Source organism: Antechinus flavipes, chromosome 1 (genome assembly GCF_016432865.1).
Source record: "Antechinus flavipes isolate AdamAnt ecotype Samford, QLD, Australia chromosome 1, AdamAnt_v2, whole genome shotgun sequence".
NCBI lineage: Eukaryota > Metazoa > Chordata > Mammalia > Dasyuromorphia > Dasyuridae > Antechinus > Antechinus flavipes.
In genome coordinates this window covers 616,562,389-616,590,021 of record NC_067398.1, presented here as the reverse complement: position 1 = coordinate 616,590,021, position 27,633 = coordinate 616,562,389, and the positions used below count along the sequence as shown (strand labels likewise).

Genomic DNA, 27,633 nt, shown 5'->3' with positions numbered 1-27,633 from the left:
TATGTGGCTTTCATTCAGCCTATTCTTCTATTCAATTCTGAGCACAATTCATTGCACATCTTCAGTGTATGTTCAAGCCATATAAGTGTACATGTGCATATACTATATGTGTGTATTAAGTATGTATATCTATATATGTATATGTATACACACATACATGTGTATATAACAAGGTATATAATAATGGGTTAGTTCTACAGATTACTCATTCAACTTGATTTTTCCATGGGGATAGACTGAGTTCTTTCGAATGATTATAAACAATTTATGAAATAAAGTTTGGGCTATACTTAGATAAAGTAATACGCAAAAAAAGTTTAACTGGTTTTATTTATTTAATTTTTTGCATATGCTGAATAATGAAATCTATGTCTTCCTACATCAGGCATCAGGAGACACATATGATCATACAACTATACCAGTTTCTACTTTCTTTCCTTTCTCTTTATAACATAAAAATCTTAAAAACTTCCCGTTTAGGCCTTGCTGACATTTTCTTGATTTTTTTAATACCCAGTGAAGTTTGTTGTATATGCTCTCTCGCTTGTGGGAGAGCTTGACATTCTTGCTTGACTACCATTATGGATTTAAATAAAACACAATACATGTAATATTGTAAAGACATGAAATGTTATTTGCTCCTGCAGGGGCTAATAGAAAATAAAGTTAATTCACAATTCACCCTTAAGTTACATTTTTTTTCCCCTTAGAAGGTATATCCATAGTCATTATATTCTTAAAGTCCTTCATGGAATTCAGCATCATTTCAGGGTTTGTAGCTAAGTTAAAAAGTTCTTCCCTTCCCTCTTTGGTACTCTAACCAGTAAATAGCATCTCTTGATAATAATAGGAAAGAAACAATAAATGTTCTGCTCTCTGTCAGGGAATCTATATCATTGTTCTGAAGAATAGTCTTCAGTAGCTCCCTCTTGACTATGACAAGTACACTAATCTGACATTTAAAACTCTTCACAGTCTGGAACAATTTGATTCCACATCATGATATTCCTTTTTATGGATTCCACACTTCAGTCAAATATGACTTGTTCTCTGATCTAGTCACATCCTCCCTGCATCTCTCTCTGCATAGACTAAACACAGGCTCATTCCATGCCTGTAGGAGATTCCACTTCCTACCTATTTCCTTCCCTTTCTTCAAAGACCTTTGTAAACTTTAAAACTGCTTTTTCAATGTTTGTTATCATGGTACCCAAGGAAAAATGGCATCCTTAGGAGTCAGCTCATTCAGAATTTCGGATAACATAGACCAATGAAGGTTGCGGATTGAATCCTACAAATATTGACTTTTATGAGAAGTCAGTAACTTCATAGTATGTAGATGGATCTCAACAGAAGATATTTCCTAGGTCTTCTCCATGTATAAAGTACCAGGGGACCTCACAGTATATACCAGGGAAGTCTATGGAGGACCATACTCTCTGACTTAGAGGGATGAGGTATAAACTCCAAAACCTCCACTTAAGGAGAGGTCCCAGCACAGTCTTCTAACAGTTTCTCCCCATTTGCACTCTTTTTGGAGTTCTTTGGAATTTTCTATCATTCTGTCTCACTAGCTACCTTCTCTCTCCACCCTGCTTTTCATCTTTGGTTTATGTCTTATCTTTCTCCATTAAATTGTAAGCTCCTTGAGGGCAGAGATTGCCTTCATTTTTATTTACTTATATCCCAATCATTTAGCATACTTCCTGAGACTGATCAAGCAACTTTGTGAACATAGTTTCAGTTTTCTACTGTTCGAAGTTGTTGTATTGTTTTTTGAAGCTTTTTTGTGCCTTAACCCAATAATGGAAAGCCCCAATGGAAAGTGTGATAGATTTAGGATTCAAGGTTAAAATCCAACTGTGCTACAGTTACTCATTGTGCTTGTCATAAAAAATGCTTACGTTGGCGATCACTCTTGGGGCTACTGTACATCAAGGATGATGGTATTCAAGGACATTCAGGTATTTTCTAAGGGTTCTAAGCTTCAAAACTGGCAATGTGCTAACCACATTTCAGGAGTGATTTAATTCAATTCTAAGCATAACTGCATTCATGGAAAATAGCACACTTTGCCTTTGCCCAACAGAACAACAGATCTGAAGCATTAACAAGTGAGTATAACCTGCTTGTGAGAGCCCTGGTTCAACCTCTGGGATGTGACATAGCCCACTGACTTATCATATACTGGATCATGCAGTTAGAGTGTAAGCCTACATGATTAGACCACTACAACATGACTCAAAATTATTATTCAAATGTGAAAAAAGAGGCAGCAAGATATAAGAATTGGGAAGAAGGTTAAATTAGAAATCAGAAGACCTGGCCCTTCACTTACCAGATGTCCGATCTTGGCTAAGAAACTTTTTATGTACAAGTCTCAAATTTCCTCACTTGAAAAATGGTAATAATAATACCAACTGCCTTAAGTATTATAAACAATAATGAAAGCTTTTGGAAATCATTAAAAGGCTATAAAATGTACCCACAAGGTACAGAATAGGCACTAAGTTATTCACTTAGAAGTAACTCAGTTCTGTTATAATTCTAAATAGAACCAGAAAATATATTTGCATTTAAATCTTAGATGTTAACTTAAACCTCCCAAATTTGGGTAAAACAGACATTTAGTCCAAATGAAAGAAAGTCTCTACAGAGTATAATGAGAATAGTAGTCATCATTTAATCTCAACAATGGGCAAAATTTTGGAAGATAATTCATTTTGGGAAGGAGGGGTCCATGTGGCAATAGAGAACAGGAAAGGCTCTTTAGCCTTTACTAACTTTTGCTTAGTTTCCCATTAGATCATAACTTTTTCATCTCTGTATATTCTCTCCCTCAGAACAAGTGCAGGCAATAGCAAGTTTTAATAAACATTTATTGATGGTGCCGAAGTTAATGAATGAAAAAAAAAGGAAGAAATATTCGAGTTCTCTATGAGCCTACAACGATCTTGCGGCTGATGGCTCCAGGCAACGTGTAGATGAAGAGCACCAGGAAGACAATAAGGATGATCAGAATGAAACCAATGATGATGTACTTTTTGTAATTCTTCCAGATGAGGTGGTACAGGCACTTGAAGGGACTCACGAACCAGGAGAAAGAGGTATCTGGGCGGCTGGGAGGAAAGCAGCAAGGATTGTAATGAGTCAAAGAATCCCTTGATTTTGCCACTATTTCAAGTGGCACTTGATCACTAGATTAAGGCCATTTCTTAATAAGATCTTTTGGGGCCCTCACATCCAAAAGTTGTTGTTACATGAAAGAAATCCTTAAGAGTTGGGAGACTATTTTAAATGATGACCTTTGTTCCTACTGTAATGATTAGAATCTTACCTCCACAGAAGCATTTTGCTGCTGATTTTCTCCAAACACTGGAACTCAAAGTTTATAAGTTTTCCTCTAATTTAACTGATAAAGTTTTATGTAATAATATTGATAATAATAATAGTATTAAGTATAATTACCATTATAATCAGTTTAAAGATGAGCAAACAGACTGAGAGGTTAAGTAACTTTCCTAGTTAGAGAGTGTTTGAAGTAGGATTCAAATTCAGATCCTCCTAACTTCATAAATTGTGTCATGTTGCATCATAAATGAATTCATAGGTGACAGGTATACAAGAATGAATGGGAATAAACAAATACTTAGCATGTGTGTGCATCATTCTGCTAGTCTGATGACACATGCATAGTAGAATGACATAGTCTGATATAGAGATTACATAGTTCCCGATCTCAAGAAGTTTACAACCTAGCTAGAGAGATTCAATAAGTAAATGTAAAACAACAAGAAGTAAAACAAAAGGAAATATTAGACCCCAAGGTCCATGGAATAGTCCTTAGTCTTGAAAAGTTTTCCTGTTGAGGCATTCCACTAAGCCACAGTTGGAGAATAAGGCCCCAAAGGCCTTATAAATCTGGCAAAATAATTTGTTAAGATAACCACAAGCAATGAAGAGCTGAAAGCTAGGTATAGCAGTTTCTCATAGCTTGACTCGTATAAGCTGATGATTTTGTATGGTTCATGAATGATGATATAAATGTCCAAATGGTCTTTGGCAGAAAAAAAATTCTCTACTCCTGCACTAGACAAGCATGTCTGTACCTCTCTGGGAAGGGGAATAAACCTTCAGTGCACTTCCAGCTCTGATAGGAAGATGATTTTCTACTCACTTGGGCTTGTCCAGGGGTTCTGGTTCTTTCCGAGCTTTGCCAACAGGGTTTTTTTCAGCTTCATCAGCAGTAACTAAATGGAACTCAGCTTCTACTTTACCCTTTATCAGGAAGAAAATATTTTAATTCATCTTTGTTACTAAAATCTCCTAGAAGAAAACCAGCAGCATAGTGAATATCCCATAATCATGATACTTTCAAGTCTGGACATTTGCCTCCCAACATAGGGACTGCAAGTATCATTTTTCCCACTTTATTAAAAAAAACTGAGGTGGTGCAATATTTCTCTTTAAAGTCATAGAGATAATTAGGGAAATGTTTGTTTTTCCTTTAGGAATCCTGAAGATATTTTAACTTTCCTAAAGATTTACTCTACATCAATGAACATCTGGCTCTGTCTTTCCAGAAAGATGACAAGGAACAACAATGAGTCAAATCAACAAGCATTTGTTAAGCACCCACTATGCCAGGTATTGTGCTAAGTGGTAGGGATACAAAAATAAGCAAATGACAGTTCCTATTTTCAAAGGGCTCATATTCTAATGGAGGAGACATGAAAACACCTATCTACAAAAAACTACCCACAGGATACATTGGAAATAATAAGCAAAGGAAAGACACTAGTATTAAAGAATTCTAGGAAAGGCTTTATGTAGAGAATAGAATTTTACCTAGGACTTGAAGGAAATAAAGAAGTAACGAAGGAGAGTGTCTTAAAGCATAGCCAATAGCCAGTGAAAACACTTGGATTTGGGAGGTGGAGTGTCTTGTGGAAGACTAGAATAGAGGGGATGTGAGGAGTAAGGTATAAGAAGGTTAGAAAGGTAAGAAGGGACCAATTTGTGGGGGGTTTTGAACACCAAACACCAAATGGAATTTTATATTTGAACCTACAGATAAGAAAAGTTATTGAAGTTTATTGGATAAAATATTCAGACTTCTGCCTTGGAAAGATAATTTGACAACTGAGAGGATAACAGACTGGAATGGGGGCAGACTTGAGGTATGTTGATCAGCTGAAAGGCTACTTAATTCTCATAAGCATGAGGAGAGGGGGGCAGTGTTAGAGAAGGTAGTATGTTAAAAAAATAAAATCAAGACCTAGCAACAGCTTGGATATAGGAGGTGAGAGAGTGAGGAATTAAGGATGACAACTAGGGTTTAAGTCAAGGTAATTAAGAGAATGGAGTTATGCTAAGTTGTGCTAAGATGATCTTGGTGACTTGTGTGAGAGTACATATACACACACACAATTTTTAAAATTTAAAATTTAATTTTAATTCCAATGATAATGAACTTCTCAAAGGACCACATGCAGTTTAAAATTAACCAGTTTAAAAGTGGTTAAAAAGTAATGAACTATATACCCTGATATGGGCTAGGTAGGTGAAGGGAATAAACATTTATACAACCTTCCTCTGTGCCAGGCATCGTGCTTACTCCTTACAACAAGTAAGTTATGTTTTTGGCAGTACTCTGGGCATATTTGTTTCTAGCAAGTGATTGTTGTGGGGTTAGTGCTATTATTATATCTCTTTTAAATTTGAGGAAACTGAGGCAAATAGAGGATAAGTGATTTGCCCAAAGTAATATCAGAGTAATATCTGAAGCTAGATTTGAACTAGTATCTTTCTGACTCCAGGACTGGCAATCTATCAACTGATACATCTAGCTGCCTTTTAGAAATGCAAGGAAGGGAGGAAGAAAGAGAAAGAGGGAGAGGGAGAGAGGAAGGGAGAAAGAGAGGAAGAAAAAAAGAAGGAAGGAAGAAAGGATAAAAGAAAGAGAGAAAAGGAAAGAAGGAAGGAGGGAGAGATGAAAAAAGGAAAGGAAGCAGGGAGGAAAGAAAGGAAGGAAGGATGGAGAGAGGAGTAAAGGAAAGAAAGAAAGGAAAAAAGAAGGGAAGGAAGGAAAGAAAGAAGAAAAGGAAGGGAAAAGAGAAATAGGAAACAATGATTGAAGGAAGGGAGGGAGGAAGGAAAGAAGGAAAAGAAAGGAGAGATTTTAAAAAAGGAAGCATTTATTGAACAATTACTATGTGCCAGACACCAAACTAAGCCGTTTATAAATAGTATCTCATTTAATCTTCAAAATAATTCTTGGAGGCAAGTATTATTATTTCCCTATTTTATAAATAAAGAAACTGAAATTGACAGAGCTTAACTGACTTGCCCAGACTCTCTGGTCTAGAGCATCAATTACCTGCCCTTCCAAGAGTTACAAGGTGCTCTTAGCTCCCCACTATTCCTGTTGATGTCATAGTTACAAATGTACATCCTCTGGTTGTATAGGTAAGACAGCATAGAAGAACCTGTTTCTTGTCCATTTAGCACTTGCCTATACAAAAATATTCTCCAAATGAGCCATCAAGTATTTTTCTTTTTGTCAAATAGGGTAGATTGTCTCAATATACCTTGGTGTTCAATCAGTCATTGTGATTGGATTTGGGGATTTCTTTACTGTCAGAGCCTGAAACAGTAGGGTAGCATTCTTGGGAATTGACCTTTGAAGCACAGACTTGAGACCTGTCACTCAATTAGGAGTGTGTTGCACTGGCAGAAGGAGGAAAAGATTCAGGACAGAGGTATTCTGTTGCTATAGTTTCTTTTCTGTCTCTTTCCCAGGGATGAACAACAAAAGTAGTTATCTTTTAACACTTGTCTGTTCCTCGTTTTTTCCTGTTTGTTGGCAGAACTCCAATCTTTCCTAATGGTACAGGGATTGGGAGAATGATAGCTTTCCTTAGTTAGCCTCATCTTTTCCTGCCCTCTCAGCTACTTCAGGGTTTCTTAAATTTTTTCCATTCATGATCCCTTTTTGCCCAAGAAATTTTTATGCAATCCTGCTTTAGGTATATATAATGGGTAAACAAATTAAACACCTACTGATAAAGCATAATTGTGTGAGCTTCACCTTCAGTTCACCATCCCATATGAAATTGGGACCCACAATTTAAGAAGCTTTGAGCTAGTTGATCTCTCTATAGTTACAAATCTGGATCTGCTCTGATCTGGAGTTAATCAAATACCATGATCTCTTTATCTATTTCTCTCTCTGTTTCTTTGTCTCTGTCTCTCCTCCCACCTCACCACCACTACAGAAATTGGGCAGAGCCAATCCAAATAAGCTTAGGAAGGGAATTCATTGTAATCCTCTTGATAGGAAAAGAAATCAATATATTTAGAATTATTGTTAAAGTTTCTCTTCTCATTATGTAAGAATCTTTTTTTGATAGCTTTATAAACTATTTATTGAGTTAATAGTTTCTTTAATAGTCCATTTACTTGGGAGAGTGCTCATTATAGATTTAGTTTCCCTTAATTGTCTATGTGCTGCTATTATATTTCTTTCTGGAGGAAAATTGTGTAATTGGTTTTGCAGATGCTCTCTGACCAAGGTCTAAATATGCCAAAAGTTCTGTTCCCCATCAGATTTTGTGGTACTGCAGCTATAAGTGGGGAGTTTGGCCTCTTTTGTCAATCAGATTTCTATAAGGTAAAGATTATGATTCTTTTACTATCTAATTATGAGCATATCTTGTGTACCTGGCAAAGCTTGACATTTGAGAATTCAGTGAATTTAACCTCCTCTTACTCTTTGTGAGATGAGGACATAATCACTTGCTAGAAACAAATATGCCCAGAATATTGCCAAAAACAGATCCCAATGGGAATCAAATAAAAAATCCATGGAAAAGGATTGTAGATCCAAAATTGGAAAAAACTTCAGAGACCATTTAGTTTAATTCCCTCATTTTTATATGGGAAAACTGAGGCTGGGGAGGTAAAGCGCTTGCCCAAGATCACAAAGGTAATAAATTGCTGAAGCAGGATTTAAATCCAAAACCTCTGACTCCAGAGATACTGCTTTTTCCCTTGTACTTTCATGGTGGGAGGCAATCATTGCTAAATACCTCACCAGTCTTAGAGTCTAATTCTCTTCAAGCCTATCCTATATGAATGACTTATTGATTTTCTTAATGAAGTAAGTTATTTCAGCAAATTCATGTAAAGAATCAAGGAAGCAATCATAGGGATCTTTATTATAATGTCTGTTGTAAAGTTCCAGGATTTTTACTTAATATTTCGGCTAAATTCCAATTTTACATTTAGAAAGCATAGTAGGTAAAGTTCTTATTAAGAATTCAGGGTTCAAATCTTGCCTCAGACATTTATGAGTCCTGTGAGCCTAGGTAAACTGCTTAATCTCAGAGTCTCAGGGCCCCCATCAACAAAACACAGATACTTCAATAACTGATGAATAGCAGTATATACAGAATAACTATATATATGGATATGTATATATACATATAAACAGACATATACACACCTATTTGTGTCTAATGGTGGTGATTTCTAGGATAGGGGAGATAAAGAGAGGAAAAAGGGACAGGAAAAAAGGGGGAAAAGAAATTTATGATAACTTTGTTGTATATTTTAAAAAATAGCAATTTGTACATAGATTTTTTTGTTTCATGTGCAGTCATCTTTTTTATTATACTATTTTAGAAAATGCTTATTTTATTCCACAAATTAAAGACAAAATAAATTTAAAAATATTTGCCTCAGGGTATTGCTATAAGCAAAGTAATTTGTAAATTTTTGAGGTATGACATAAATGTGAGTTATTAATACTATTCATCATTTCTCTATAGAAGACTCCATGTCCTATATAGATTCAAGCTTGATTTTTAGGTTAATAGCTTTCCAAATGGAATTTAAAACACAATTATAGAATAAACAGCTTAAGTTGTTAAGGTCATCTGTTAAGCTAAGTATAAGTGAAGGAAAAATTGGGAAGAACTGGACACAGCTAGGTTTTAGATTTGTTATCTATGAAATAATAGACATTGCTATTTAAGGGCCTATTAGCATAATCCATTCACTGATAGTAGCTTCTAGGAAGCTTGAATTTCCTCTTGGAGCAAAACTAATTTCTCATTAAGACCCATCCTTTATGTTATTATTGTAACACTTTTAATATGAAATGTTCATTCATTTTCCAGTTATGCCCAAGTCTTCTTGAACCCATTTGGAGTTTTCTAGGCAAAGATATTGGAATAGTTTGCTAAGTCTTTCTAAGGAAACTGAAGCAAGCAGGGTTAAATAACTTGCCCAGGTCATGCAGCTAATAAGTATTTGAGGCCAGATTTGAACTCAGGTTTTCCTGACTCCAGGCTTAGTGCTCTATCTACATGAAAAATCATGGGATGACTCCTTTAATGAAGTAAAAAAATCACTTCATAAAGCAAATATTTACTCTCTTATTTGTTTTATAAATAGCACATTTCTTAAACTGTGTGTGTTTAGAACAAGATGCGATCATATTTGAACCAAATTTCTGAGAAAAGTAATAAGTAATAATAAAAAATAATAATATTTTCAAAGAGACAATCATAATAGCTATAACAAGAATATAGTCTATAATCGGGGAAATTTACATTCAGATACTCAGTGTGCTTGAATACAAGTAACCCTAAGGGCTATAGAAAACTGCATAGTAATATGAGCAAGCTGTAGCTTCCTGCTAAGTGTTTCATTGCACAAAAAGTGAAGAAAAATGCACCATTGGGAATGTGTATAACCAGAAGAAGAGATGGGCTGGTCATGAAAGCCTGGGTAATGAGAGAAATATTGGGAGTTAAGGGTTCTGAGATCTTTCATTCCATACTAGATATTATTATTATTATAACTAGAATAAATGTTAGGCAGTTAAATGACAGTGGATAGAACACTTGGGCTGAAGTCAAGAAAATCCCTGTTCAAATCCAGCTTCAGATGCTTAATAACTGTGTGATCTTAGGTAAATAACTTAACTTATTAGCCTTAATTCAAAGAAATGGCAAACTACTCCAGTATCTTTGCCAAGGTAATCTCATAGACATCATCAGGATGCTAGCATACCTGGCATTATTAAAGAGAGCAATAAGACTGAACAATAAAATAGAATGTTACAGCTAGAAAAGTTTTATAGATTTAATCCAAACTACTCTTTCTAGAGAAGAGGAAAATGGAGGCTTAGATTAAATGCCTCATTTACATGATGTGGTCCTTTTTTAACTCATAGGTATAATCAGTAATTTATATTATTCCTAAAAGGAGATGAGGTCATTAAAATTTGATTCAAATGAATTTTCTTCATTATTTTGATAATTCTTCCTTCCAGTGGACAAACAAAACAACTAAAAAGCCCCTATTTATGGGCACTGACACTTGCTGTGTGATGTTTTAATGTCCAGCCTGATTGGGTAGCCATACCGAGAAATTGCTTCCTCTAACAGACAAAATCTCAATAGCTGAGGCACATCAATGTCAGAGGCAGAACAATCTAAACCTATTCTTATGGAGGAAACTAGCTTGGCTTCTTCAAAACTCCAGAGTCTTGAAGAGTTTCATTAATTCTAGTACTTAAATTGATATTTATTGCATTAATTTTGTAAAATCTTATTTTATAGAATAACATCTTTCCTTGTAGCAATAGCTAGTGGCAGCTAGCAGCAGTAGTAGACCACTAGTAAAACAATGGAGAAAACTCATTTGAACAAGCTTTAATGACCTCCTCTCCTTTACTTTAGGGGTAATTGAAATTATTGAGTATACCTAGAAGGAGAAAAGGAGTCATCATACAAATAAATGAGCCACTTAACCTAAGACTCAATTTTCCTCATTTGAAAGAAGAGGAGGTTGAATTAGATTTCTGAAAGTTTTTTATTCTAGCATTTGTATAAGGTTTTGTTTGCAAAGCACATAAGTTGTCTAATTTGAACTCTGTGAGACTGATATTATTGTTCCCATTTTACACATGAGGAAATGAGGCTGAGAGATTCAATTACTTGCTCATTTACTTCTCATATGACTACTACTTTGGGACTTCTCTCCACACTCCAGGAAATTTATTAAAATAACCTCATCATTTTATAATAATATCTCATAAGCCTTGGGATTGAACTTCATCACTTCCCTTTGCCTTGCTGATTGGAGGGCAGGAGCCAAGCCTCTAATAAAAAGAGATATCTCTGTTCAGGCATTTCTTCATTTCTCAGCTGGTTGCATTTTCTTTGGGACTTCTCTGAATGACTTCTACTCCATCTCTCCCAGAATAGTACCTTCTTTCTCTACCACTACTTCCCATTTACCTTTTGCATTTTACTTTCCTCTATTAGACTGTAAGTAAGCTCCTTGAGGCTTTATCCCCAGTACTTAGCATAGTTCCTGACACATAGAAGAAGCTTAATAAATATTAATTGATTGTCAAGGGCCACACAGTTAATAAGTGTGTTAAGTTATGAATTAAGGTCTTTCTGTCTTCTAGTCCAAAAGTCTTCAAAGCACACTAGTTATAATTATAATCTCTTGTTTTGCATGATGAAATGGAAATCACATACTAATTGATGAGGGGAGCCCTGAAACATTCTCTCTCTCTCTCTCTCTCTCTCTCTCTCTCTCTCTCTCCTGACTTTTTTTTGGGGGGGGGCAGAAACTTAGGAAACTCCCTCAGAGAAGTTCTCCCCTGAGAGACCCACCCCAGGGAATCAAGATAAAAGTGGTTATATTCTGTTATCTGGGTGGGATTAGTTGAGTTCAGGACCACTCCTACTTACCCCTAGCTGGAGCTAGAGATTTCTATCCAACTCTATTGAGTTGGAGATTAGTCCAGGGACACTCATTCAAATGGAAAATTTCTTTTCAATTCTGAAAATCTTTATCTGATTCCAACTCAAACTGCCCCCCCAGCCTCCAGTCAAAGTTTCAATTATAAAAAGAGGCGACTTGGGACTCGTTGTTAGAATCCTTACAAAGTGATAAGTCAGTTGCCTAATTTAACATGGTACTTAGCAAATTCTCTAGCTCACTAATGTATTTAAGTACTCACTGGAGTTCACACTTTTGGGAGATTCACAAGTCAGTATTCAGTATGAGATTCACAAGTCAGAAACCCACAATCCCATTCTCTCAGAGGAGGAGTCAACCTTTGAGTTCACACCTCTAAAAGAGTATAAAAAGGAGCTGAGTTAGTGAAATGAGTCAGTTCAGAAGAAGCCCACTCTCGGAGGCGGAACCAGATTCATTCATCCCATCTCACACCACCGTGGTGGCAGGCTCTCCTCCTTCACTTCTCCACTGAAAGAAAAGCCTCTAAAAAAGTAACCGGGCCCAAGGAAAGAGACGGCACTTGGAAGGAGAAAATAAACATTTGGATTTTATCAGCTGGCTGCATTTGAGGTGATTATTACTCTGATCTGAAACTAAGGCTGCCTCTAGAAAACCTCCACAAGAAACCTGCTCCCAGAGAACCATTATATTTTAAAAAAGAAGAAGAACACACAGCTCATTCCTTGGAGAGGACCTAATCATGCCAAGGAATCTTTCTCTTCCCTTGGAGACCTTCTGCCCACTGAAAAGACATTCTCTTTAAGCATTACTCCCTCTATCTCTCTCACCTATTTCCCTAACAGGATCCTATTACCTCTCTGTAGGGATTTCATTGCTAGAGGATTTTTCTGCTACTCTGCCACTAAGGAAGTCAGCCTACAAAAGCTGACTTCTCAGTTCTAATAATAAACTTCTTTTTGCCAGTTTAACTATTCAGATTTGTAAATTCATTTACGAAGGACCTGTGCTGACCAAAATGGGGTTCCCACAACTTCCTGCACTGTACCGAACCTCATCATTTTTGGCTCCCTGACCAGGAATTGAGGGGAGCCAAACTTCATTAGTAATGACATTGTGTCTGTTGTCCATGGACCAGCCTACCTACATCCAGAGAAACTCATGTTTGATTGATGATTAGGAATAGAGAAACATATAAGCTCATAACTATATATGGCAAAGAGGATTCTTGATCAGCAGGATAAATATATAGCCATAATAAACATAAATCTTTGTCTTCTATGTTGTCTGAGCAAGCCCTTAGGGGGCCCCTAAAGAGGGGCTATCCTTGAATTATTGGAACAATTGAGAACCCAGCTGGAAGTCAGAAGACTCCTGTTTAAAGATCATGTTTTCCTATCATCAATTATAGGTCCTTGAATAAGACACTTAACCAACTTCTTTAGGCTTCAGTTTCCTCACCTAGAAAATGCTAGAAGTGAGCAGCTTAGCCTCTGAGATCCCTTTGAGCACTGAATCTATGATCTCAAGATTTACAAAATGGAGATAATGGTACTGATGTCACCAAATCCACTGGGGTCTTATGAAGGACAATACCCTATAGACTCTAAGGCACATTAGAGATATCGATAACTGTCATCACATTGTTCTTTTTACTACCACCAGTCATCTTCATTGTTGCCTTGATACCATATCATAGAGTAATCCTCTTTCTTAAACATTATACTAGTGAAGGACAAGCTCTGGCAGATGCTTGAATCTAGATTTCTTCAGTAGTTAGCACAGGGCCTGTCACATAGTAGGCACCTGAAAAATGCTTATAAATCAATTAAATTAGATGTTTGTAAAATTAAATTGAACAAATTTGGATAATTTCTAGTATTTAAACAATTTTTTTTCTGGTTACTCATGTACATTAAATTTTCAAATACACATTTCTTTATGAATCATATTGGGAGAAATCACCTTCTAGTATTGAAATCTTGTGCATCACACAGGAGCATAGATTCAGAGCTGGGTGCGACCTGAGAGATCATGTAGTACCATGTTCTCATTTTTCAAATGTGGATACTGAGGTCAGAGCTAATAACATCTTTCTCAAGGTCACATAGATGGTTTTTGGTGGCACAGGGATAAGAAGCCAACTCATGGGATTCTCAATTCAATCCTCTTATCTCTTCCAAAGTAAACCATATTGGCACAAATTAACTATACAAATAGAAATACTAGTAATTCTTACCCTACATTTATGTGATACTTTAGGAAATTGTCAGGGATGAAAACTAGAACCCTAAGAGGTTAAGTACTAGACCATGGTACTATAGCTAGTATGTGTCAGAGGTAAGGCTGAACTCTGGGTCTTCTTGACTCAGAGGTCAACTCTTTTACCACTACATTATACTACCTTTTATTTCTACTTTAAGGATAAGTAAACTGAAGTCAAGTGAGCTGAAGTAACTTGCTTAAGCTCTCATGGTTTACAAGTGTCAAAGCTGGGATTAAGTCTGACTTCAGGAGTGTTCGAATGTCAACCTTTCTGCAATTTGTCTAGTGCCAACATTCTGAATTCCTGAGGGCATCCTTGAGGAGCCAATAGTGGGATCCACTAACAGTCATACTGAGTGAGCTGTCCCTGAAAGTCTACCTGTCCCTGAAAATGTTATTTTGGGGAGGTGAGTGATGTGACAGGTGGAAAACCAGGCTTCCTTCCATCATTTACTTGTTATAGAAAGAGGTCACCCTGACCTTTCATTTTCCTTCCTCTCTCCCTATACTCTATCCTGGCCAGAGAAGCCCTACCACCTGACTGTACATTTGTTCCACATGAGCAGCCCTCAGTACTAATCACAGGCAAGGCAAGTCAATAGCTATTTATGAAGTGCTTACTATTTGCTGGGCAGTGTGCAAAGTGTGTATGCTTATAATGGATTCTATCCTGGATGAAGCAAGGAAAAGATTAAGTGAATATTGGCAGTCTGGAGTTAACTGTGAGGTGAGATCCAACCTACACGAGCTTTTTGTGTAAGTCAATGACCAGGGTTAGAATAATACGTTTAGATTCCTGGGTTAGGTTCAAAAGTTACATTTCATCTTTTACCCTCCCCTTCGACCTCATCACACTCCTTTCCCCCTGCCATACAAATGAATAAAATTATGTATTAGAAGGGACTTTCAAAACCTCCTGTTTCAAGCAAAAATAGAAGACCCCTTTGTAGCATCATCATCCAGCCTCCCATTTGAAGATTTTCAGTGATTGGAACTCATTATATCTCTTGAGCCAGAACATTATAGTTTAAAAAAGATAAAATGTTAGCATGTTTATGCTGACATAAAAATTGAAATCTGCTTCTCTCAAACTTACAACATTTTGTCTGTTTCTGCCTGGTGGGACCAAGCAGAACAACCCCTTTTTCACATGATAGCTCTTCTAATATGGATGCCATGCCTTTTCCCTAAGTTTTCTATCTTTTTCTAGATTAAATATCCCATTTTCTTTATCCATTGATCATCTGACATACAGCAAAGCCTTCACTCCCTTTGCGACTGTGATTACTTCTTTTGAGGGATATTCATTTGCTTCTCAATGTCCTTCCTAAAACATTGAACTTGGAAATCTCCAATGGCCTAGATATGATTTGACTAGGACAAAGAATAATATTTCTTTCATTTTGAAAAATACGAGTCTCTTATTTCCCAAATTTATATTAAATTTTAGGCTACAGTGTTCAACAATATTTGTTGAGTGTGTAGTAACTAAAGCCTATCACTCTATCTGGTACCTGACATAAGGGGATGCCCAATACCCTGCTGACCTGAGTGGCAAAGGTCACAATCTTTTAAAAGTAATACAATGGATATTTTTCTTCAATGTACTTGGAACTGAACCAAAGTATGGAGCTATTTTGGATGGTAACCAAAGTCTATTTGTGTGTGTGTGTGTGTGTGTGTGATTTGAATTTGAGATAAGTGAAAATTTCTGAGAGATGAAGTTCCTAGGTAAATTATAATAAGTTTTTATTAATTACAGCTACCAACAAATCATCAAAATTAGCTAATTTATTCTCCTCAATGAGCAGAGAGACCTAATCTGTGGAACCTTCAATACTTATAAAATCTGTGGAAAAGGGGAGTTCCCCTCTTCCCCAGGGAGGAAATCAACTCTGATTGCTTAACAAGTAATAATGAGAGGTGGGCTTATTCCAATGAGAGTCTGGGAGACATGGCTTTGATCATTCAATCTTGGTCAAAAAGACTTATTTATACCCTATCACCCCATCTAGAGTAATCTAGAAAAAAGAGTGAATCACTTCCACACAGATCTGACTTACTAAAACACAATGAGCTAGAATCAATACATTCATCTAAACTAAAATTTCTTCATCTTTTGATTAAATCTAAGTTTTCCCAACTGGATGTGTTTTACTCAATATTTCATCCCAACATTAGCCCTGTTCTTCAAAAGCTATATGAATGACTCACAGAAATAGATTTCTAAATGATAAAAAAATGATTAAAAAAAGAGGGAAATACCTTGTCCTAATCTAATAACTGGCTGTTGATATAGGAAAAAAATCATTTTTCTAAAATTGTTTTTGGGTGAGGTCAATGACCTGACCCTATAAGTACTAGTTATCATGTTCTAGACTAAGATTTTAACCAAGCTCCCATTCAGGGATAAAACAGAGATAAGGGGCAGCTGGGTGGTGCAGTGAATAGAGCACCAGCCCTGAAATCAGGAGGACCTGAGTTCAAATTTGGCTCAGACACTTAAGACTTCCTACTGTGTAATCCTGGGCAAGTCAGTTGACCTCAATTGCCTCAGCAAAAAACAACAACAAAAAAAGAATAAAACCATGAGAACATAAATAACCCAAGGAAATTTTAGCAGTATTTTATATGTTTATATTACATTTTCTTCTACTGACTGGAAATTCTATGAAAGCTTGACTCTAACATGCTCCCACAATGTCTGGTACAAGGTTTTTGCCCAGTAGTTACTTGATACATATTTGTTAAATTTTTAATTTTTAAATTTAAAATTTATGAATTAATTTTTATAGTACCAGGTTCAGAACTGGAAGGACCTTCAAAGTTATCTAGACCAAATTCCCTTATGAAAGAAATTGCATCCAAGGAGCAACCCAGGACTTCTGAACATAAATACAGTGCTTTCTATTGAAGTCCTCATATAATTTTGTTTGTTTATTCAGTAATCATTTGTGAAGCATTTACTATGGTCAGGCATGTCTTAGATGCTGGGGATACAAAGACAGAAAATGATGGCACTCTCTAAAAAACTATCCAGGACCATGTTTCTCAGGTATGAGCATCACTCTATAACAATTTTCCCAAGCTCATTTTGTTAGAGGTCAGACTTGAACTTAGGCATTCTGATTCCTTATTAAGCATTCTTTCCATTTGACTATATTATTACAAATAACATCTATTTTCTAGTTCCAGAGAGAACCAATTTATCCCCTGCAGCTAGGAAATCTTCCTGGATTAAATCCAGTCTCAGATACTTTCTAGCTACATGATCCTGAGCAACTCACTTAACCCTGTTTGCCTCAGTTTCTTCATCTGTAAAAATGATCTGGAGAAGAAAATGTTGAATGATTCCAGTGTCTTTGCCAGGAAAACCCCAAATGAGCTCATGAAGCATTAGACATAAATGAAAATAAGTTACACAATTCACACCCACATTGTTCCTTATACATCTGAAAATAATCCTTCCAATGGATTTTGGATCTCATCAATATATTTCTTCTGATGTAATAGGATTCTGAGTCCCCCTGATCTTTGGAAGGCGGAGTGGGCCTGGATTAGAAAAACAATGAATCTCAATTCCTCTGGACCTGTGGGAAAATTCTTAAATGATCCTCACCCTCCTACTTGGTTCCCATGGGAAACTCCCACCTCCAATTGATCTGGGAATCACTCTGGCCTGGGGAATAATCACCACCTTCATTGATTTGGAAATTAGCCCTTCAAATCGCTCCCTAGAAAGCTAAATAAAATCAAAACTCTGCATTCTAATCTTTGCTATCTTCCTAATCAGGAAGATGCCCACTGAGAGAAAGAGCTTCTCAGTGAAAACCCATTTTACCAAATCTTCTTTGGAGATTAGGACTGAAAATTCTTTTACAAAACCCATGACACTGGCTTGGGGACCCCCACTGCTGTTAGGGTATCTCACCCCTGAACATTTCCATCAATGGAATCACAAACTATCCATGCAGGTCATTCCTGTGGTATTCTTGCTTATGTGCTTTCATGAGTCTAACATGGGGAATCTACTCAATATTAAAGAGCAACACTTCTCAAAGTGTGGTCTCTGGGCCCACACAGGGATACTCTCAGTCAAAGCTATTGTAATAATAAAGATATGATGCAATTTGCTTATTAAAATGCTTCTCCCTTTTCCAGCAACATATCTGTGTGAGACCAGAATTTTTCATATATTTCAGCCAAAACAACAAACTGTAACAGATTGAATATAGAAGCAGATATGAGAATCCACCTGTCTTCTACTAAGTGTGACATTAAAGAAAATTTCAAAAATATATAAAAATGTCACTCTTCTCATTAAATTCACTGAAAATGTTTTTTGGAAAATATTTTTTCATTAACATGTGTTATTTTTATTAACATGTAATGTGTTTATTTTTGTTACTTTAAATTAATTAGTAGATATTTTTTAAAATTATCCAATTTTTAAATATGGTAAATTTAGATAGAAATATTATATGAACAAAAACTCTTTGGAGTCCCTCAATAATTTTTTAGGTGTACAAATGGATATAAAGCAAAAAACTTTAAGAACTACTATTTTAAGATATTTTGTTAAGTTTCAATGTTGTAAGGATACCATGGAAAACATAAGTGGGTTATCCCTTGCTTTTATTGCATGTTCTATCCATTTTATTTTTTTTAAATCATTAATTTCTTGGATGATATTTCAAATATAATTTATCTTCTAAAATTTCTTGTCTTAAATGCGTTACAGTTGACATAAATTCCCTAGAACATTGGGCTAATTACATCAAATCCTAGAACTTTGTAGAACTTCCTCAATGAGATCTATAATCATTCAAAGGACTTTAGCTCAATTATTTACACAGCAAAAAACAAAGTAAATGAAGACTGCCTATTGTCTAGATTCAAAATGAGAGCAGTACTAGTAGTAGTAATAGTAATAATTATAACTAATAATAATAGAATATTTCACCTAGTAAAATTACAAAAGAGACCTCCAAAGTCATCTAGCCCAAACTGTACTTAAATATCCTTTCTAAAACATCTTTAATGGATCATCAATCCAAATTTCACTTAAAGATCCAGTAATTATAAGCTCACTACCTTCTGGGGCAACCCAGGAGATGTATAAAGCCTTTTACATGCATTATATATTGTGAGAACTTCAAAATAGCCCTATGAAGTTGAAAGGGGAAGAATTACCACTCCTATTTTACAAGTATTGAAGCTGAAGTATATACTAATAAGTAACTTGTTCCAAGGACACAAACCTTAAGAAATGACAAAGCTGAGAGTTAAAAGCAGACCTTTAAAATTCAAAGCCAAAATTCCTTTCACTAAACCAAACTTCTACCATCCCAATAATGGATAAAGATTTTCCTGTTATAAATTACAAGTTATTACCAGCCTGGGAAATTTCTTTAAAATTGAAACTTTTTATTTTTCAAAACAGTGGACAATTCTTCAACATTAGCCCTTGCAAAACTCTGTGTTCCTATTCCACCCCTCCCCTTTCCCATGCTCTCCTCTAGATGGCAAGTAGTCCAATATATGTTAAATATGGTAGAAATACATGTTAAATCTAATATATGTGTACATATTTATATTATTATCATGCCTCAATAAAAAAAAAAAAAGAGAAGCAAAGTAAAATACAAGCAAACAACAACAAAAAGAGTGAAAAGGCTATATTTGAACCACTATTCAGTTCTCACAGTCTTCTCTCTGGGTGTCTGGGGAAAATTTTTAAAAGACATTTTTTTTTTCGTATTTTATTTTTACCCTTCCCTTAGCCCTTGTGGATAATATGATAAGCTAATTGTAGTACAATTGTACATTCAATTATTTATTCAAGGGTAAATTCAAGTATTGCCCAATAATTTTTCATTGGGTTTAAAACTAGGGGTCTTAAGGTAAACTTACACAGAGTAAAAATGGATTCAGACTGTCTCCAAGATAACTAATTGTTATGCCACAGTTCTCTTTAACTGTCCTGACTCAGTTTCCCTGTATGAGTTTCCCTTGTCTCAGTTTCCTTAACTGTTCTGTCTCAATCTCTTTAGTTGTAAATCCCCCTCTGAGCCAGTAAGACTGAGAACTATTTGTTCAAAGATTATAAATTAGCAAGATAAACAAGAGAGTAGGCCTCCTGACTCTTTTCTGTCCTCAAGGATTTACAATTTCCCTCTAAAATATTTCAAGATATCTCATTGATATCTTTACTTCTTTGTATTCAGACATCCTGTCTCTGGGTTTTCTAGGATTTATGGCCTCCCTACCCTGATAGAGGTTTTCCCTCACTTCTTACCCCTTTCTTTGTTTAGAGAACAGGTATTTAAGAAGTTAGGGTTCCTCCATTCATTGCTGGAGTCTGGCGGCTGGCAGCTGTATGCTGGACACTGGATTCTTTGGGATGATAGTCTCCTCCAGCCCTGGGACCAACATGGATTCCTTGGTCTCAGTATATCTTTATCTCTGTCTGACTGGATAATTTGAGACAAGAGTCCTGTCCAGTCAATCTTACTCTCCCATTAATAAGATATTAAAAACTCTCTAATCTCTCTCCTGCCTCAGTTTCTCCAGCATTATATAATTAACTAAAATACATTGAATTGTCAAAAAAAAAATTCTTGTCCAGACCTCTAATTTAAATAGCATGGGAATTCCCAGTATGAATGTTTCCCTCAGGGACTAAGATTTATGTAAAATTCTCCTTCATTTACTTACAGTGAGCTCTCCTGCTTTGACAAAAGGCCACCAGCCCCTCACCCGCTTCTGTTGGAATATTGATATTTTGTCTTCCTCACTCCACTTGCCAGATTTGGGAAGATCACAGGCCTTGGCAGATTTGGCTGCTCGAGGGAAGCCATTAAGGTTCATTTCTAGAGAGCCTAGAAAGGAAAAACCATATCATTTAGTCACAACAATAATAAAAATTAATGCATATAACACTTGACATGTGTGTGTTTATATATGTATGTATGCATACACACATATGTATGTATATTCATATTTTTAAAATCTCATTTGATCATTGCAAAAATTTTGGAAGATTGATGCTATGTTTCTTATTCTAATTTTACAGACGAGCAAACTGAGACTGATCATTAATGAACTGGCCAGATATATAATAGTAGCCAGACCGTGAAATGTGACCTATGACTCCACAGAAAAGTGTAAAAGTACCTTAAGTAAATGTAAAAAGCAAAAGAAGTTCCAATTTCCTTATGAGAATACTTGCATACAACCTTGGGCTATCTCTGGCACCATGCCTTCTCTGTTTTGTTTCTAATACCTAGGATGCTCTGATGTTGGTGTGGTGTGGTGATCTGCCATTCTGTTCTCCTGCTGCTAGGAGTTGCATTCATGAGCAGACAGATTCTCCTAATCAATCCAATTAATACTAATAAAACCCATTAATAACCAAGTTGGCATAGGTTTCTCTTCACTTCAATATTTTAGTATTCTTTCAGAGTCTCTGTGTCACTACAATTGGCCTATCAGGATAGAATAGACCAGGCTCCTTACATTTACCTTTATAATTAGAATAGTTGGCAAGTCAGTCTTCCCCTCTTATGAATTTTGTGTCCTATATCAAGAGAATATAGCTAATAAATATTTGATGAATGATTCAGACTCAGGTTCTACTCACTCCAAGTTCAGAATTCTAACCACCACATCACTTAGCTTAAAACAGAGGTCTTCAAATGATTTCATTCATTCAAAAAGCTCTATGTTAGGTATTGGCTTTAAGTCAGTGCTGTAAGGATAAATGTGATTGCCACCTCTACAAAACTTTGAGGAACATGATTTTCAAGTATGAATACCACTCCACAACTTCTGTAAAGTATTTCAGCTGCTTCAATTTTCTTTTCTCCTTCTAAAGAACATAAAAAATTACTCTACAGGTTCTTTAAAGAGTACAACATGGTCTAAAGGTTGTACAGGTTAAAGGAAAGTAGCCAACTTTCCCCAGTAAGATATCCCATAGTTCTATACTGTGGATCCTATTCTGGTGATCCTTCAAGATTCACTATAAATGTGTGAAAAATAATATCTTCTATTTGTATAGCCCTTTAGGTGTTAGAGGGTAGCTTACATCTGATTTGTGAGAAGTTCAAAAGAAAAGATGTTGAGCACTATAAGCCACAATAAGCTTAAGAACAAATCATTCCAGATTTGCTTCATTTCCTTTTTTGACAGAGTTACTAGACTAACAGATCATGGGAATATCATGTGGCTTTCTTCAAGGCAGTCAGCAAAGTATCTATGGTGCTCTTGTATCATGTTTGACATTCCATGGTTTTATGGAATTGGCTGACTGATAAAATAAAATGATCTTTGGATCAGTGGCAACCTGAAAGGAAGTCTCTAGTGCGGTCTCTAAGGCCTTTGTCTTTGGTCCTATTCTGCTCAATATTTCAATTTATGACTTGGAAGATTAGTAAATTTGTAACCGATGAAAAGTTTGGAGAGACAGCTAGCACACTAGATTACAGAATCCTGATCCAAAGAGACATTGGCATAAGGGATAGGAGAGCAATGAATAGGTCGAAATCGGGCAGTCAGGCAGTGTTAAACTTAGATTCACAAAATCAACTCCATTGATACAGAAGGAAATATGATTAGCAAAGTGACTACATGAAAAGAGCTAGGATTTTGGTTAAATGCAAGCTCACTGGGGCAACTAGGTAATATAATCAATAGAATTTTGGTCTTAAAGTCAGTAATAAATAAATTCACATCTTACCTCAGATAGTAGTTGTATGAGCTTGGACAAGTCACATAACTTGTTTGCCTCAATTTCCTCACTTGAAAAATTGGAATAAGAATAAGAATAGTACCTACCTCCCAGGATTATTTTGAGGAGCAAATGAGGCAACAAAATACTTTACACAGTGCCTTGCACATAGTAAGCATTAAATAAATGTTAGCTATTATTACCAGAAGTCAACAGTGTCCTGTGACTTCCTAAAACGCTACTGCAGTTTTAGGCATTACTGAAGGACATTTAGTATCTTGAGCAAGGGAGGTAATAATCCTATTTCACTGCACACTGTTCAGATCAATTTTAAGTACTAGATGTAGTTCTGGACACTGAATTTTAAAAGACACATGTTTCCAGCTGGACTGCATCCAGATAAGGGAGAACAGCCACAATTATAAAGTTGATGGCTTAAGGTTGATGCCATCTGGTGGTCAAATTACCCACAGCTGGCTAATTAATTATCTAAATATATGACAGCCCACTGCATCCTGCAGATTGGGGAATGACAGGTAAGGAGCCAGGTGCAGGTAGATCCAACAATATCAATCTTTGCCCCTCCTTCCCATACCATACCATCTGTCACATTCTGATTATCTCATTTGATCCTCATAATAACTTTGTGAAGTAGTAATGTTATTGTGTGCTTTTTACAAATAAGGAAACTGAGGGTCCCAAAGAGATATTTTTGCACAATAAGGCACAATCTGCTTAATAAATGGCAGACTCAGGTATTCTGGCTATCAGTCAGAATTGGCTTGTAAAAAGATTGTTCAATTTTATAACTATAAATACTACAAATCAGGCCTTGATTTCTTATTTTACTGATTGTCTAGAATTTTAAAAGTGATAGAGAAAATATCAAACATGCACATTAAACTTAAAAGTTTGCCCCTCATGCATTTCCCCCTAGCTGGTTATTAAACATTTACACCATGGCTCCTAGGCTAGTGGTCTTTTTTACTGCACTGCCTACCTTTTCTGAAATCCTTTCCTGTCTCTATGTTTGAAAAAATACTAATTCAGAGTAGAGGTCAAACATGAATTCACAATCACAAGTCAGCTAGGGTGGTGCAGATTTCCCTTCCTCCAAACCATTCTCTCACAGCTGTCAAAATAATGTTTCCTAAAGTACAGGTAAAACATGTCAGTCCCCTACTCAATAAACTCCATTGATTCCTCAGTATTTCTGGGAACAAATATAATCTCTGTTTGACATATACCATGTAGGAGAAGCTAAGGCACATAGTTCTGCACTTCCTATTTGGTTTTGTTTAGGTTTGGTGCAGAAGAAGGTAGTGCTTAAGAGGGAAGATAAAGGGCTTATCTGAAATGCCTATAGGACATATAAGTGAATATGTCCCATAAGAAGTTAGAAATATAGTTATTCCTTCCTTGTCACGACTTTCCATATTGTGGTTTCAATATATTATAGGTTGGCATATGACAGTAAATAGAAATTTTGGGGGAGTTTTTCAGAACCTACGTGACACAGAGCCTATGACCAAATGCTTAACACAAATTTTACAATAGGGTACTGTACACATCCCATAAATGAAAAAGAAAAATTTCAGACCTTCTCTGATAAGAAGGGAGGCCAAAATTTTTTACCTAGATTTTCCAGGTCACAAGGGTGCTATGTCTCTAACCCCCACAATATTGAAGGAATAATAATACAAGTTTAGAAGTAAAAAGAGAAATCAGGATTAGATCAATTTCAGAGAAGTGATAGTTGAGGGGAGTGAGTAAAAAAAGATGAAAGACTGTAGAGAGAGGAGAAAAGGAAGAGAAGAGGAAAGAAGGGGAATTGATGAAAAAGAAGAAAAGGAGGAATGAGAAGGGAAGAAAGAAAGAGATGATAGAGGTGGAAAAAGAAGGAGAAGGAACAAAGGAGAGGAGAGAAGAGGGCCCAAAGACAAATACCTTCCCAATGGTTTTCAGAATAACCAAAATAAGGAGAATAATAACAACAAAAGGAGTTGTTAAAAAGGTAGGAAGACCGAGGTGATCATGGTGTGTCTAAAACCAAGAGAGGAAAGAATATCCAAGAGGAAGGGGGGTAGTCAACAGTTTCAAAAGTTGTAGAGAGGTAAAGAAGATGAGGACTGAAAAAATGAAAGCCTTGGTTTGGAGTTAAGGGGTCATTGTGACTATTGAGAGAATAATTTCATTTGAAAGGTGGAGACAGAAGCCAGATCACAAGGAGTTGAGCAATGTTTGGGAAAGTACACTAGGTGTAATAGCATTTTTAAGAAGTTTAGCAATAGAAGGGACAAGAGTGAGAAGGTAGAAGCTAGATTCTATAGTATAGTCAAGGGAAGGCTTCTTTTCAAATTGTGAAGAAATGGATATTGAAATGTTTGAAATATAGGTTAAGTACCTGGGGAAAATGGTAAGTACCAGATCATATTTTGATTTAATACTAGGCTTGTAGATGATGGTAATAAAATAGTTATAATGTAATTATACATTACATAGGGACTCTCAGGTGTTAAAAGTTAAATGAAAAATTAATTCCAAGGAGTTCAGGGACAAACCACTTGAACTTCAATCTGCCTTAGAGACCATGAGGAATTATCTGGAACACATGGCATATGTTAAGATGTAGGAAAGTTCAGCACACAGTCTTGTGGCAGGATTAGGTCTCATTTTAATTAAGCAATTTTGTTAATGATTCTTAAAAAAAATTAAGACCCCTTTAATTAAGTGTGCGAGTCACAGTCAACTGAAAGATTCTGTACATTTCAGGAAAGGCAAGTAAATGCTCAGATGAGACTTGATAAAATAGTAACATTGACAGGATATTGAAACAGAAAAATGAACAGAGATGACATTGAGGAAATTATCCAGAGCAAGTGGACTGATGAGTAATGCAATGATGAATAAAGAATAGCATGAGCATCTGACATGTTGGAGGTCACAGCAGCAGCAAACAGAGGCGGATTGAAGATACCCAACAATAAGAAGGAAAATTCATAGCAAGCCTGTGGCATGTCCATGAGAAACAATTTACCCTTAACTTCCAGCCCCTGAAGGTGGTGAGGTAGCCCTAAGGAGAATTGGGCTTAGAATCCTGAGTTCAAATCTAGCCCCAAACATTAATTGGCTGTATGATTTTGGGCAAATCATTTAACTCTGTTTGCCTTAGTTCCTCATGTGTAAAATAAGATAGAGAAGGAAATAGCAAACTACTCCAATATCTTTGCCAAAAAGAAACCTAAATGGGGACACAAAGAGTTGGACATAAGTAAAAAACAATGCAGCAACAACTGGGCTCTTTGGTCTTTGGGAAATGTTGGTCAAATGGAAACATTTTGGAAAAGAGCTGCAACATTAATTAAAATTTGGAAAAATCACTTTTTAAAATCATCTTGCCACAGTTGGGAAGGCAGGGCTATTAATAAAAATAAAAATAGGAAGACAGCAGGTACTGGTAAACACCCTAATGAGGCACTAGATCCCTTTTCTTCTCAGACCAACAACTTAGAAAAGTAGCTGTGAACCAAAATTTTGCCAGCAGTTTTAAACAAATTTTTATTCTATGGAGCTATCTATGTAGTTAGAAAGAAGGGTAATAGGACAGATGAATGGGGTAATTAGGTTATACAGTGGTCAAAGCACCAACCCTTTGGTTAGTTGGAACTCAAGTCAGGAGGACGTGAGTTCAAATACAACCTTAGACATTACCATCTGTATGACACTGGGCAAGTCACTTAACCCCAATTATCTTGCACCAAAAAACAAACAAACAAACAAACAAACAACAAAAAAAAAAAACCAGATAGATTTTGACAAGACTATCAAGCAGTGGGTACTTTTTCAGTGTTGGTGTTCCCTTGTGTCATGTATACCTGGGATGAGACTTGCACAATAGACTGTAATAAAAACTGCTGGAAGACCTAAGACATAGAATACATCAGAAAACTGGGGAGTAGTGAATCTGTCACAAGATCAGTGGGTCATATGTAGTTTATCTAGGATTGGTGACCTAAACTATAGCTAAGTGCTTTCTTATGGTGTGCCTCCCAGCTTCTTGTAGGTTTTATCTCATTAGTCATTTTAGTTTAAAGGAGCATTCTCCTTGGCAGAGAGAATAGAAGCAAACTAAGAATTAGTTTTTTTTTTTTTTCTGTTGTGTAGCACCCTGTCTATCCTTTCTGCCATCACTCTCTTCTAACTTTAAAACAACAACCAACCCATCTTTCATTTTCCTTAGCTTGTTTCTTCAGTTTTAGCACTGTGGACACTAGGATACCACTGCAGAAATGTCAAAACTATAATTAGTTACCAATGAGTTTGAGTGTAAGTTTAATTTCATGATTCTTTTTTTTTAAAGAGGTCTTTGGAACAATTCTTTCAATAAAAAAAATTCAACTAATTCCTCAAATAATAATTCACAATTATATGATCCTTTAAGATGTGCAAAGTTAATTGAGATAGGTAATTCAAGTATTATTTTCTTTATTTGCTATTTTACTATTGTTAAAGTGACTTGCTCATGATTATTATTTAGTGTATGTAGCAGAATTTGAATCTGGACCATTGCCTAGGCTTTTTTCTACAATCTCATTTTACCTGTAGGGGGATTTTAGAAATAGGATCTTATGAAATGTTTGGGACAGTCTCATTTTAAAATTTTGTTTTGGATATTTTCTAGGAAAAGTCTAAATTGCTATTGATCACAAAGTTCAGCACAATTTCTCAGATCTTCCAGGGCCTTATAAATCATTTTTCCAACCTGCTAATAAGCTCTTATGCTCTTGTTTTGGAAAACCACAGTCAATGCTTCTACTCCAACCAGTTGTGGCTCATGGTTATATATGTTT

At 35.9% G+C, this 27,633-nt stretch overlaps 1 protein-coding gene across 1 annotated transcript in view; it reads right to left on the bottom strand.

Moving 5' to 3' along the window:
- Positions 1-2,862: 2,862 nt before the first annotated feature.
- The window catches only part of FER1L6 (fer-1 like family member 6), a 258,649-nt gene continuing 233,878 nt past the window's right edge, over positions 2,863-27,633 (bottom strand). Inside the window, exons 39-41 of the mRNA XM_051971065.1 lie at positions 20,770-20,933; positions 4,178-4,278; positions 2,863-3,119 (exon numbers count right to left, since the gene is read on the bottom strand). Of these exons, the coding sequence (XP_051827025.1) occupies positions 2,936-3,119; positions 4,178-4,278; positions 20,770-20,933 (449 nt within the window). The 3' untranslated portion in view covers positions 2,863-2,935. The remainder of the gene's footprint in view (positions 3,120-4,177; positions 4,279-20,769; positions 20,934-27,633) is intronic.